This window comes from Tinamus guttatus, unplaced genomic scaffold (assembly GCF_059628265.1).
Source record: "Tinamus guttatus ecotype Peru unplaced genomic scaffold, ASM5962826v1 Tinamus_guttatus_pri_ptg000497l, whole genome shotgun sequence".
Lineage (NCBI taxonomy): Eukaryota > Metazoa > Chordata > Aves > Tinamiformes > Tinamidae > Tinamus > Tinamus guttatus.
The window spans coordinates 2,960,569-2,973,750 of record NW_028289031.1 but is presented as its reverse complement, the minus strand read 5'-3'; the positions used below and the strand labels follow the sequence as shown (position 1 = coordinate 2,973,750).

General features: G+C 49.9%; 1 protein-coding gene across 1 annotated transcript in view; it reads left to right on the top strand.

Annotated features, from left to right (window-relative positions):
* RIPOR2 (RHO family interacting cell polarization regulator 2) overlaps nucleotides 1–13,182 on the top strand; it is a 66,697-nt gene that overhangs the window by 30,364 nt on the left and 23,151 nt on the right. The window contains exons 2-8 of the mRNA XM_088533420.1: nucleotides 3,584–3,710; nucleotides 4,787–4,942; nucleotides 5,583–5,661; nucleotides 5,892–5,915; nucleotides 6,938–6,991; nucleotides 9,479–9,628; nucleotides 10,536–10,599. Coding sequence (XP_088389546.1) covers nucleotides 3,584–3,710; nucleotides 4,787–4,942; nucleotides 5,583–5,661; nucleotides 5,892–5,915; nucleotides 6,938–6,991; nucleotides 9,479–9,628; nucleotides 10,536–10,599 — 654 coding nt within the window. The remainder of the gene's footprint in view (nucleotides 1–3,583; nucleotides 3,711–4,786; nucleotides 4,943–5,582; nucleotides 5,662–5,891; nucleotides 5,916–6,937; nucleotides 6,992–9,478; nucleotides 9,629–10,535; nucleotides 10,600–13,182) is intronic.

Here is a 13,182-nt window from a genome sequence, read left to right as displayed (position 1 = left end):
TCTGGGCTCCACAGTACAAGAGGGATGTGGAGCTGCTGGAGAGAGTCCAGCGCAGGGCCACAAGGATGATCAGGGGCCTGGAACATCTGCCCTATGAGGAGAGGCTGAGGGAGCTGGGCCTGTTCAGCCTGGAGAAGAGAAGGCTGAGAGGGGATCTAATCAGTGTATATAAATACCTCAAGGGAGGGAGTGCAGAGGACGGGGATGGTCTCTTTTCAGTGGTGGCCACTGATAGGACTAGAGGAAATGGCCGGAAACTGAAACATCAAAAATTCCATAGGAACTTAAGGAAAAATTTCTTAACAGTGAGGGTGACAGAGCACTGGAACAGGCTGCCCAGAGAGGTTGTGGAGTCTCCTTCTCTGGAGATCTTCAAAACCCGCTTGGATGCAGTCCTGTGCCACGTGCTTTAGGTGTCCCTGCGTATGCAGGGGGGTTGGACTAGATGATCTCTAGAGGTCCCTTCCAACCCTAAGCATTCTATGATTCTATGATTCTATGATTTGTTGTTATTCCACTTATTTTCTGAGACACGGCTGATACTCGTGCAGTGAGACCTCTGTGACTGGCAGGGCTGTTGTAGCTTCTACCTTCGCACGTCACCGGCTGCTCTCTGGGGTGTGCTGATCGTCCTGTCACCAGAGGCCAATGCTCAACACTCACAAAGCATTTTCTGATTTCTAGACTCTACTTTTAATGCAGACCTTTGTATGCACATTGGAGCATGCAGCACGCAATGTTACTGTTTTAAAGTTGCTCATAAAACTAGAGAGAAGAGGGTGTGCAAACCCCACGGGGACGGGGATCAGGCAGCTTCCACGTGGTCTCTGGGGCGCAGTCTCCCGCTGGGTTTGAGCCGTCGGAGCGCGGGCGTTGTGCGGAGCGCGGAGCGGCGAGCTCGGCCCGCACGCTGCGAGCCAGGCCGAGCAGCTCCCCCTGCTGAGGGGGCAGCGGGGGCAGCCTGAGGTGAACGTGAGGCCACGGCTGGGCGTTCGCGGACACAAGGCTCAAGGACGTCCAGCTGCGCCTGGAGTGTGTTTATCCCAGGGTAAATCAACCTAAGCGCCTCGACGTGGAGATCTCCGGTCCTCTTGGGTACTGCTCGTCCGCTCCGGCGTCCTCTCCCTGTCCTCCTCTCCCTGCCGTGAGTTCCAGCCTGTGCTTGGGCCAGCTCCGGCAGGGAGCCAGCTAAGGGAGTCCCTCCGGCTGCAAAGTTTATCCCGGGTCTGTTTACAGCTCCTGCGGATGAGCTTCTTGCGATAGCTCAGCAGGTGACAGCACCGGTGCCAGCAGAGGAGGAGGCAGAAGGCGCCGGCCAGGAGCAGGACAAGAGCAGGACCGAGGCGGCTGGTTTCGTATTCGTAGGATGGAGCCATGGAGCTGCGCCCTGGGGCTGCTCCTGTACCAGTAAATCAGCGGTGCCTGAGTCTGTTTCCTGGCCTGGGGCCAGCCAGACTGGAAGGGCCTTCAACTGTGCAACTCCCTCACGCTCTGAAGAGGGCCTGGCCACATCCAAGCGCTTATTGGAATAGCCTTTGGCCCACGCTAATCCCCCAAACACGCCTGGGAATTATTCGAGAAAGTTTTAGTTGGCACAGGCTGTGCAATGACAGAGAGCGTGTTCACAGCTTTACAGTCGAGTTCCAGTGCCCGGGAATGTTCCCTGGTAACGTTTATTTTGCTGGTACAAACACAGCCCTTGGAGCCCAAGGGAAGCCTGAAGGACCTGGCGTGGAGCACTGCGAGTGTAAGCGCTACAGCATCCTCAACGCTCACATGTAGGCCTGGCACCCAGCTAACACCTGATTAATGGGCTGTAATGAGCTCAGTGAAGTGCTGCGCTATCCTGGGCGCTCATGGGACTCATTAAGCACTGCAAGAAGTAGCTTAGTCTATTTTCAGAGAAAGGTAGGTGGCTCCCAACCTTCAGATAAAAGGGGCACGAGGTTCACACAAGCAGAGCTTTGCAAGACTGCCTGAATAGATAAAAGCTATGCAGTAGTTTCAGCAGAGAAGAAAATTGGGAGCAATTAGAAAGCCAGATGTCACAACGCCGAGATCGTATCCGTGTGGGCTGTCTAGCCGCGTCGGGACCTACTCTGTTGTCACTTTGTAACATGAAGATCACTGCTCTCGATTGTGTAATAGGGAAAACTTCACATAGCTAATAGCATTGACAATCTGGGGACTAGAAGAAATAGTGTTGGCAGAGCTCTTATTAAAAAGATATATATATATTTCTGACAAAGCATCTCGTCTTGAGCAACAGAATCCGCTTTGAAGAGGAGTAGTAACTTGCCCTCATGCCTAATGCCACCTCCAAGCATATATGCCCAGCCAAGTTTTACAAATCAAGCATAACCAGGCTGTGCATGGCCTTTCCCTATGTGTTTGCTTTCTCCAGCGAGTGCCTGCAGTGGAGGCACCATGTAGCTCCAGTGCTTATTCTTAGTAGACACACTGGGTTGTGAAGGCTTGTGAAGACACCTGCATATTGCTCTTTTTAGGGCACCTGTAGTCATCCCTTTCTGCAGGGATGAGAAGACGGCTTAAGCTCGCTCTCCGCAGCACAGTTCTTAGGCTGTGGTTTCACAAGCACCAGCTCAACAGCCTGCAGGCAACTCCGGGCCCAGCTGCTCCTCTCCTTGCAGCAAGCTCTCGGGGCAGCACGGATCCGATGCAGCAGAGACCTCTGCTTGGGTGGCTGCTCCACTCAGTGCGCAGCAGGGTTGTCCCACAAACACGGAGCTGGGCATGGAGAAAGCCTGGGTGCACCACGTGCTTCCTCGCAGGGCTGCTGGGGGCCCCGCTGGGTGCTTGGAAGACAGAGATGTGGCGCCTGGGACTTGTTTACCCGCCTCTTGCCATCGGGGAGAGCATCACTGGGGTGTCGCAGCACGCACGTCCACACCGCCTTCCCTCTGCAGCAAGGCTGCCAGGAGCGCAAGGAAGGATCACGGGGAGATGTAGGCCTTCATTCACGCCAAGCAAACCCTCATTACAATTTTTGTATAGTAACACCTCAAAGTGATGATAAATTTCCCTTCAGGGCTGCTCTCTCCTAGCTTTGCAGTCATCTCCAGCACACCCTGGCCACTGACATAGCAAACGGGGCAACCAGCCTGGGGGAGATGTGTGCCAGGCAAGGCACAAGGCCCCAGGGACAGTGCTGGGGTTTGCACACCAAAGCATCTGGTTTAGTCTCATGTCTCCAGCAATCTGAGCTGTTGGACCAAAAAGACTCTGGGACTAAGAAGTGAAAATGGAACCATTTTATCTTTGAAGCAGGACAACCTGATAATACGAACAAATTGTCTGACAAAGCTCCAGCCATCTCTGCTTTTTGTTTCCATGAAAAGGAAACCCCTTTGCAGATGCTCTTGCTCTTTGTTCAGAAAGCTGGAGCAACCCAGCTAAGTAAACTAAGCTACATGGAGAGTCCTATTCATGAAGGTCTGTGGGCTCCCCGCACCTGGTGGGAGGCAGCTCCCTGCAGCACCTCTGATGAATAGTGGGCAGGCCCTGCCTTACAGCTTGTCTCCTGCTCACCATCGCCACTGACCTCCTTCCTTTTGTTTTCCAGGAATATCTTCCAGGCTGCCGGAAATCATGTCAATAGGATCACATTCATTCTCCCCAGGAGGTCCTAATGGGATTATTAGGAGCCAATCCTTTGCTGGCTTCAGCGGTCTTCAGGAAAGGCGCTCCAGGCAAGTACTCTGCCCTTTAAAGGGGAGTTTCTGGCCAGGCGTTAAAGGAGCCCTGGTCTTTAGAGGGTGGGGGTGGAAAAGAGGGAAGAGAGGAGCATCTTCTTTCTGACTTGCAGAAAAACAATGCTGTAGGCTAAAAATCTCTCTGTTGTTTGTATAAGCAAGCTGTGATTCTGTATCCTTGCTACTAAAAGCCTACTTGTCTTCTCCCCCCACTCCTTAGTGCAGGGCTCTTTCCTGTTCCGCGAACTTGTCACAAAATCTCAGAGTTATCTCTGAAACCTTCCCAACCTGCAAACCCTGCAGGAGCACCACACGCTTCCCACTATCCCAGTTTATGGCCAATGCTACCCAAAAGACAGCGTGCTCGCTGCCACCCTGCTGTGAATCCAAAGCCACCCCCCTTCAGGAGCGGGGCTGCCTGACGGCCCAGCCGGCAGCGGAGCAGAACTTGGCGGAGGAGCCCTTGGTCACCCCTTCCTTTGGCTGGGCAGGAAGGGGGGCTTTGAGTGAAGTCAAGGACAGCTGTTGAGTTGACGGGCTCACAGGAGAGCAACCAGAGAGTCCCCTAAATCCAGCAGGACTACCCGTGCTCACCATACGGAGCTACCCAGGTGCCCTAGACCAGCACAGTGCTGCTCTCCAGCCAGACACGCAGCCAAGCCACCGTCTTCCTTAGAGACATCCCCCACCTTTATACGCTGGATTAGGAGGGATCCCTTTGCTTTTAGCGCCCGGCTGTAGCTCAGCCCTTCCACTGCTGTGGCCGAGCAGCGCGGGGCAGGACAGACCCGGTATCACAGAGGTGTCTGATGAGTCTCAGACTTCAGGCAGCGCTTCCAGACCAGCACTCGCACCTTGTGGAGGCGACTGGCACATCAAAAGCTGATATCGTTGCCTCCCAGACTGCTCAGACCTCTCGGCCTGTAAACAAATACAGGCCTCCAGTAGGCAGGCACATACGCAGATCCTTTTCTGCTAGCAAGGATAACATCAGGAAGATTTCCTGAAGCTGTGCTCCTTTGAAATTGTTCTGATTTATAGGGGTTTTCTCCTCTTTAATGTTCATTTTGCAGGTGCAACTCTTTTATTGAAAATTCCTCTGCACTCAAGAAGCCCCAAGCAAAGGTGAAGAAAATGCATAATTTGGGCCATAAGAACAGCACCACACCTAAAGAGCCCCAGCCTAAGAGGATGGAGGAAGTCTACAGAGCCTTAAAGAACGGCCTGGAGTAAGAGCCTTTGGCACGCTGCATGATTCAAGCTTTCTTTGACGTTTTAGAGCCTAAAGCAAGAGTAGGGATTTCTAATCACAGGAGAGGAACCTGGATTGTAAAATTCACCATTTGAAATATTTGTTCAAGAAACAGATATATCTGGGGGGTTGATTCTGACTCTGCTCAAATTGATAGCAAAGCGGCAAAGCTCCTAATAGCTGGGATTTCAGCATTAGAGGTTTTTTTTGTTTTTTTTTTTTTTTTCCCTGAATTTTCTTTAGTCATTTGAGAGGCTCATACATACCACACATGAGATATAACGTCCCAGAAGTTATCGGGGCTTTTACTAGCTAATAATACAAGAACAGCAATTAGAAGGCATCAGCCCATAAACTAGGGAGTGGATTAGCTTACTCGAAACTGGTTGTTTAGCATAAGGAAAACACCGAGCTGTTACACCCAGCTAAAGAAGCAGCTCCTATTTATTGCCCAAAAGGCAGCAAGGAGCTGTTTTAGGGACAGATGAGCATAAATCACTTTTTGTTGGAAAGCACATCTAGCCACTTGTTGCCCAGATTTTCTTTCCCCATGGTGAGCAAGCAGCTCGGTTCGGTGCCCCAAAGTGCCCAAGTCCCTCTCTGGTTTGTGTTTACAGCGAGTATCTGGACGTTCACCAGACGGAGCTGGATAAGTTGACTGCTCAGCTAAAAGACATGAAAAGAAACTCACGCCTGGTACGTGTTATGCTCTTAATTATACAGTAACTTTCCATGGGTACTGGAGCAGCCATGGGTGGGAGAGGCTGGAGGGAGTTTGCACAGATGCAGCTCTTTCCTCTTAGCTGCCTGCTCTGCAGCCACGAGGCTGCTTTAGATTTCCATTCACTTAGAAATTACTTTCTCACAGTTCTCTAATGATGCTATGTTGGAAAGTTAATCACAGTTTCATCTGTTCTCTGTTGCAGGGAGTCCTGTATGATTTGGATAAGGTACGTTACTCTCTTTGGCACTGTTTTTGCAAGGAAATGTTCATATCTGCAGAGTGCATCTAGTTGGTGTAGAAAACCTCTCTCAACCTGGTCTATTAACCACACTAACAGCATTGAGGGAGAAGTTGCCCTGATGACTAGATAGTATTTTCCTCAGGGTTTACCAGGTTAAACTGGCACCATCAAGGGCACAAAGCAGGAAGCAGATCCATGCCAGTGCAGCAGGGGAGGCAGAGACCTCCTGTCTTGCCAGCTGCTCGCAAAAGCCGCTTTTCCTGGTGGGTTGCACACATCCAAACTGGACCCCAGGCAGGTTTGCAGAGGGGTTCAGGGAGAATTGGCCTCTCTCTGCTTCTGGGCTGCTCAGTGCTTTATAACCTAGGCATTCACGGAGGGGAGAGGGACAAATTCAGTAACGGAGTGAATCCAGCTAGAGGCAGGCTTGGGGTAGCTCTAGTCTAGGCCATCCTCGCTCAGCCCTGGCCCTGCCAGTCTGGGGAAGAACTAGCTGAAAATTTGAAAATATGTCCTCCCTGCTGGAAATCCTGGGTAAAACAAAAGAAAAGCTTTCAAAAAAACATTTTCTTAACAAGTCTGGCTTTCCTCATCAACATGCCAAACTTGTTTTTGTATTCAGAAACAGCTTACTAAGGAAAAAAAATGGATGTTGAAACACAAAACCTGATGAATTTTAATACAGGTTTTCATATTACTGAAAATACTGTGTTTTGACCTAAAAATGCTAAGATTCCATTTTTTTTTCCAGAGTTGAAAAAGAACATGGAATTTCTATGAAAGGAAGCTATTAAAAAGCAAGTGTTTTGTTTAAAAACATACTGGGTATAGACATCGGTGAGCTCCATTTTCACCAGCAGATTAATTGTAGCAAGATGAAACACCTGACTCCGGATTCACGGACAGTGCATCCAGACTCAGGGGGACCCAAAGACGGGAAAGCGGCTCCCGCGGGATGTCGTTCTGGTTTATTCCAACCTCACCCTCCACCTCTTTGTTTCCCCCAGCAAATCAAAGCGGTCGAGAGATACATGAGGCGGCTGGAGTTCCACATCAGCAAGGTGAGCAACAGCCCTGTCGTCTTTCTTCTGCACCTGCTCTTATGCTCTTTGGAAAGGAAACCCTCAGCTGTCCCTGCGCACCAGCTAAGTCTCTCCTACACTCTGTGTTTTTATGGCAATGGCCTGGTGGGCAGAGACTGAGACAGGCTTGTAGAACAGGCTGCACTCTCTGAGGTCCAGCATTTAGTTCTCCATGCCCTGAGACTCTCCCATGTGCCTTTAGATACCCAGAAATCATAGGGTCAGCCACTTGCTTGGAAAAAAAAATATTTCACAGCATGCTGGCTTTTAAGCTGTAGGTACATAGAGAGTTATAGCTAAAAATAATTAATTCCACAAGTATCTTCAGAATATATCATAGTTATATTGGAAGCACTCCTGGATTTCACTGCTAGCAGTTTTGCAGTGTGATTTGGGGTCCACATCCACTTGATCCCGTTGGTTAGAATCAGTCCGCACGATTCGGCAGAGGTACTTGCGACTTGCACTAATACATTTTAGCGTTGGACTGAACCCGTGGCGTGTATTCTCTGAGTTATAAACATATCTCCTAGAGATTAGTTACCTTTGTGAGCCTGACAAAAGAATGAATTATTTCTGATGGATGAAATGTCTCCCGAGAGCCATTTGAAAAGTGCTCATGCAGCGCGCGGTGCTCCAATTATGACAACCCATCCAAACCCTTTAATTTCAGCGTTCTCTTACTCGTGGAGCTGAAAAAACTCATCAAGCAAAAGGTTGAAATTTTCTCCCCCAAGCCGCTTTCTTCCTTGCTGGCAGTCTGAATGGCAAAATTATTGCTTAAAGAACATTCCTATTCAAGTCCTTCCCACTCCAGCCTGCTCAGAGCTCATGATTTCGGTGTTTATAATAGGAATGAAAAGCACCGAACGCAAGAGGTAATGCTGGTCAGTATTACTCAAGCTTCCCGAGTACGTTAGCTCATTTTTCGGTAACCCACAGCAACAGATACAAAGAGAATGGAGCTGTGCTGCACTAACGCCCCGCGGGCTTGGACAAGCCAGGAAGCATTTTTTGTTTCAAATGACGCGTTCGGCACCGAAAAAAAGCACAAGCCGGTGCCGAAGGGGAGCCGCGGCGACGCCTCCTGCTGCCTACCTGTTGTGGTGCCGCAGCGGGGAGGAGAGGACGCGCCGCGAGTGCAGCGGCGGCTGGCGCAGGGCAGGTGGCTGCGCCACCCCGAGCGCCGCAGCCAACGCCGAGAGGAAACCGCAGCAGTCGGCTTTAGTGTGAGGGATGGTGGCGGCTCCGAAGAGACACTGTAAGAGCCCACAGTGGTGGGTATGGCTCCGAGAAGCTCATTTTGTAACTGAAATGGCAAAATGCTACCTGTCCTTTCATGGCTTCATGATATCGCTTCTCAGCCTTTTGGCTAAGATAAAGTGTAGTGTAGTGTAGACTTTTTGGAGAGCTGTTTCACTTACAAGGCAGTTCCTGCTTTGGTTGAAGAGCCCTCGAATCAGTGGCTCCAACCGCTAGGCATCCAGGTTAGTCTTGTTGAACAGGCAGCAGGAAGCCTTCGGGAAGCGCGGTGCCCTCGCGAGCAGAGAGGCACCGGCACGCAGTGAGAGCAGGAGCAGTTGCTGAGACCAGCTCGACTAAGCCTTGTCCTGCCTTAGCAGCTGAGACAATAAAAGCAGAAATAAGAAGACAGCTTCTGTTCCTTTCCTCTGTCTCCTGCACGCAGCAGGTATGTTTATACACATGGAGCTATATGACTGTGGAGCCCCACCAAACAACTCAGCTGGAGTAAATATATACATTCAGTGCAGGGCTTGGAAGGAAAAAGGCAATCAAAACATGAGATAATTTTAAATCCACTGCACACTGAAGCTAGACCTCGGTGAACGTTTAACCTGCACGTGATTAGCTCTTACTAAAGAGCACTTACTAAATTTGTGTGCCTCAGTCATGCTGAGGGACTCCCAGTTTCTAGAGGATGGGCAGAGAGAAGACAAACTTGCTCCCAGCATCACCTCCTCCTCAGATAGTGCACGGTCTCCACCCCATGCTTGCAGTCAGGGATACAGAAGATGCTGCTGGCACTCACGTTAAGCCAGCCATGGTCCCAGCTGGCAGCGTGGACGTTGCCGTCACCCCAGGGCATTTTAGAAGCTTGCTGCATTCCCCCACACTGTTACCATTCTACATATTGCACATCTGCGTTAAATGGTCACGGAGGAGAGTGGTTAAAGGTGTGGAGGAAAAGCAGGGGAATTGCAGACAGCCTCTCTTGCTGCTGTAGTAAAGGTTTTACAGTAGAAGTAATTCTTATGCTGCGTTTCTGTTTCACAGACTGCAGCAATATCACAGATTCATTTGCTCACCCCTCTGATGGGCCTAACAGTTTACCAGTTCTTTGGCTTGGTTTTCATATAATGCAAATGATTTAATTATTTGCTGGTTGGGTTTTATTTTGCCTTTTTTTTTTGAAGTTTTTCCAAATGCCCTCATTGTTCCCACCAGGTGGATGAGCTTTATGAAGCCTACTGCATCCAAAGACGCCTCTGTGACGGTGCCAGCAAAATGAAGCAAGCTTTTGCCATGTCTCCTGCCAGCAAAGCAGCTCGGGAGAGTTTAACAGAGATCAATAGGAGTTACAAGGAGTACACAGAGGTACGTCCCCCACCCTTTGCTCTTTTCCTCATTGAAGGCCATAGAAACTTGGCCACTGATCCCATCCAGATAGGAGAATTAAGAACAAAAGTCAGTGAAGAACCACTGCTATTTATTTTTCCTCTCAGACAAATACTTAACCATTCACAAAAGTGGGTGGTGCGGGCCCAGGGAGTTCCCTGAAATGAAAGTGTTTACGCTCTGCAAGGCCAGGGTTATCCTGGGGACTCCTGCTCAAGAACAGTAGTTTAGCTGTGCACCAAACCCACGTTTCCTCCACCAAGTCCTCCCCACCGCGCAGATTTTGGAAGGGCAGGCTGCCTGGGGGCCACGTACACGAAGACATCTGCTAAATCCTATATCCTAACTATATCCTATATCGTAGCCAGCTCTGCTCATCCCGATCAGTGTCCGACCTCCTAAACGCTTAGGAGGTCGATTGGGAAGGACCTAGCACCACTGCATGGACCTATGCAGCACACGAGCTGTGGCAACCTGCCTCGACCTGAGGGAGGAGCTGCAGTCACCCCAGTACCCATCTCCTATAGAATTTTTCTTAATGCAGTCGGCGTTTCCTGCCGGACAGAATGCCCACTGAGCGGCGCTCCGGCCAGGAGCTCCCCCTGGCACCTGCCCCAGCCGGAGAGGGCAGAGGAGCAGGAGTCTCGGGGAGCAGCAGGGGCCACGGGGCGACGTTCAGCACGGTGGGAGCGGGCACAGCTTAGCTGCGCTCTTCAGGGCCAGACCTAGCTAAACAGCAAGGATGGCTCCGGCATTTTGATTTCAACCCAAAATATCTTTCATCTGCATAATAGACTATTTTCTTTCTAAGTAGACCTTAAAAAACAGAAAGCAAAAGCTTTATCTGACTTGTTTTTTGTTTTTTTTTTTTTCTCCTCCAACTCAGAACATGTGTACCATAGAAGCAGAGCTCGAAAACCTACTGGGGGAGTTTTGCATCAAGATGAAAGGTAACTGCTTTTCACCTCTCCCTTCCTCCTGCGTGAGTGAGAAACCTCTCTGTGCACATTACCGAGAGCATTGCACCATAATTTTAGGTATACTTAGGATAGGATTGGGCTTTCCCCCCCACTTACACCTATACTCAGTGGAAAAGATCACGTAGCTAGGAACATTGAGGTTGCACAGGGAGATTTTCTGAGATGATTCTTCTCATTTTGAAGGGAGAGGGGCTAATTAGGCTCCCTCTATCACTCCTCCCTTTAGCCTAAGCAATTTGGTTTCAAAGGCAGCTGTACCTTTTGCCTCTATTTCCATAACCCTTTAAGATAACTAGCAAATTAAGTCAATGCCTGTGAAGCTGAAGTTCCAAATCCTTCCTTAATTTGACACCAGCTGTTTCTAAGTCCTTTGCTTTTGCTGACTCTGACTATTATCACTTCTGAGCAAATGTGAAAAAAGCAATGAACTCGGAGTAGTTTACCATTTAAACACCTATATAGCTCAGGGGTGGAATTCATCTTCCAGTTTTATTCCTTGAGTTTATAACAGAGGATTGGGGGTGGTTGACTATCATCGAAACAGTTTTACCTGAAGCCTACTTTAATGATGTAGATATACTTTAAGGCAAGTTTAGTGAATCCTTAGGTATTGTGAAAGTTTTTAACCCTTTAGGACTAAATATTTCAAAGAAAAGACTGAAGAGGGTAAGGGAACAGAAAAAGATCCCACAGTCATCATGATCTAAACATACATATACTCTATATTCATAATTCTTCACTTGAAATCTTGCAAAGAACCCACTAAGGCAAATGAAAACCAAAAAACTCTAATCCTGGACTGTGTGAGCTCACGACCCTCATACAGGGTCTCGCTTCCGTCTTTGCCGCCAGCAGTGCGGCTGCCTTGTGCGCAAGGGCGGCAGGAGGCGGGACGAGATCTGCTTGGATCAATCTCCGGTAGCTCCTTCCTCACCCCGCTGCAGAGGGACGGAGCGCAGCCCGCTCTCCCAAGCCCAACCACAGCTCCGTCCCTCGGGCTTCAGAGCTCATCGCTGCTGCAAGGGCAGTCAAGGATGCATAGGTGTAAGTCAAAGTCACCGCACAGAGAAAGGGCCACCCGCTTCTACACAGTGACTTACAACGAAGCTGCCGCGTGGGCGCACCAAGGCCGACACGAGGCCCCTCGGCGCGGGAAGGAAATTGCGGCAGGCCGCGTCCTAGGAGCGGGTCCTTGCTTCTTGTAAGCGAGGGGCACGTGTTCAGCTTGCGACAGCACAGGTTGCAGCAGACACCACAGTATCGTACCCACAGCAAGGATAAAACATGTCGTCCCCGCTCTGTGGTGGGTCAAAATCCTCCTGCAGGGCTCGGGGGCCCTCGAGAAGCCACACACTGCCTGCCACGTGCAAGAGCAGGGAACAGGCAGACACCTGCTTCGAAATACCGTTGTCGTAACACACAGGAACCCCAGAAAGCAACAGCCAAAGAGAAAGGCCTTATCACTGGGCATTCTTTAATTAAGTCATTTGAGATTGTCATCTAGATATTTTTTCTCATGAATCTTTGACCCCGCTGCCAACATGGCTAACGCTCACAGAGCAGCTCCAAGCGTTCCCAGCGTTAAGCGGGCACCAAGCTGCTCTCCTACGTTACCTGCAGCAAACCCAGCTAACCCTAGGACCTGCTGGTGCAACCCACGTTCTCCTCTCCCAGCACTGATCTGCTCCTAGTCATTCCAGCACTAGTTATTTTATATTTTATATCCTGTCATTTTCACTAAAAGCAAGCCAGCCTACACAGTGCTGTCAGGAAGTAAAGGGCCCACGCTGTGTTTTTATGATTGATATTGTTAAAAAAAGAGCACCCTAATTTTGGAAGCCCCTGTATGGGACCTGCATTTCCTGTTGTGGCGCACAGAGGAACAGCCCGTGCGTATCTGAAGTGCAGGAACAGAGCACGGGAAGGCGCCAAGCTCTTTCAAGCAGGTAGAGCCTGACGTTAGCTGTATACAGGACGCTCGTGCTGTACGTTCAGCCCAGCTGAAGAGCCATGCAGTTATCCAAGAGCTGTTTTCTGCAGAAACCCTCATCATGGGGCTAAAGAGCTCAAGGCAGAGCTGAGCATTGTTCCCAGATTTACAGCCCCCACCGCTTCCTCGCATCCCCTTGCCCAACCTCTGTGTACTCAGACCAGAGGCTTCTCACTGATCTTGATCCAGGGCAGCGTGCACGTGTTTCTGAACCTTGTTTTCAACCCCCCCATCCACCGGGCAGAGAAAGGGCCTTTTATTTTCCTCAGATACTCTCAGTGAGGTGTCCCAGGGGAGATCAAATTCCCTAATAAAAGGATGCCTAGGGAGGGAGAAGCAGCAGTGGAGTGCTAGTAAGTTTAAATTATTTATAAACAGTAAATAAATTAGAGAGGAATTGGTAATACGAGCTTTGAGCAAGGACCTCTTTGTTCTGCAAAGCTGCAAGAGGACCAAAGAAAACACTGGTTTGGATCAAAGAAAGAGATCAGCAGATCACAGCGACAGGCCGTGGCTGCATGAGGAATCCGGGTGATCCAACAGCCCTCGTAGTGGGGCTGATT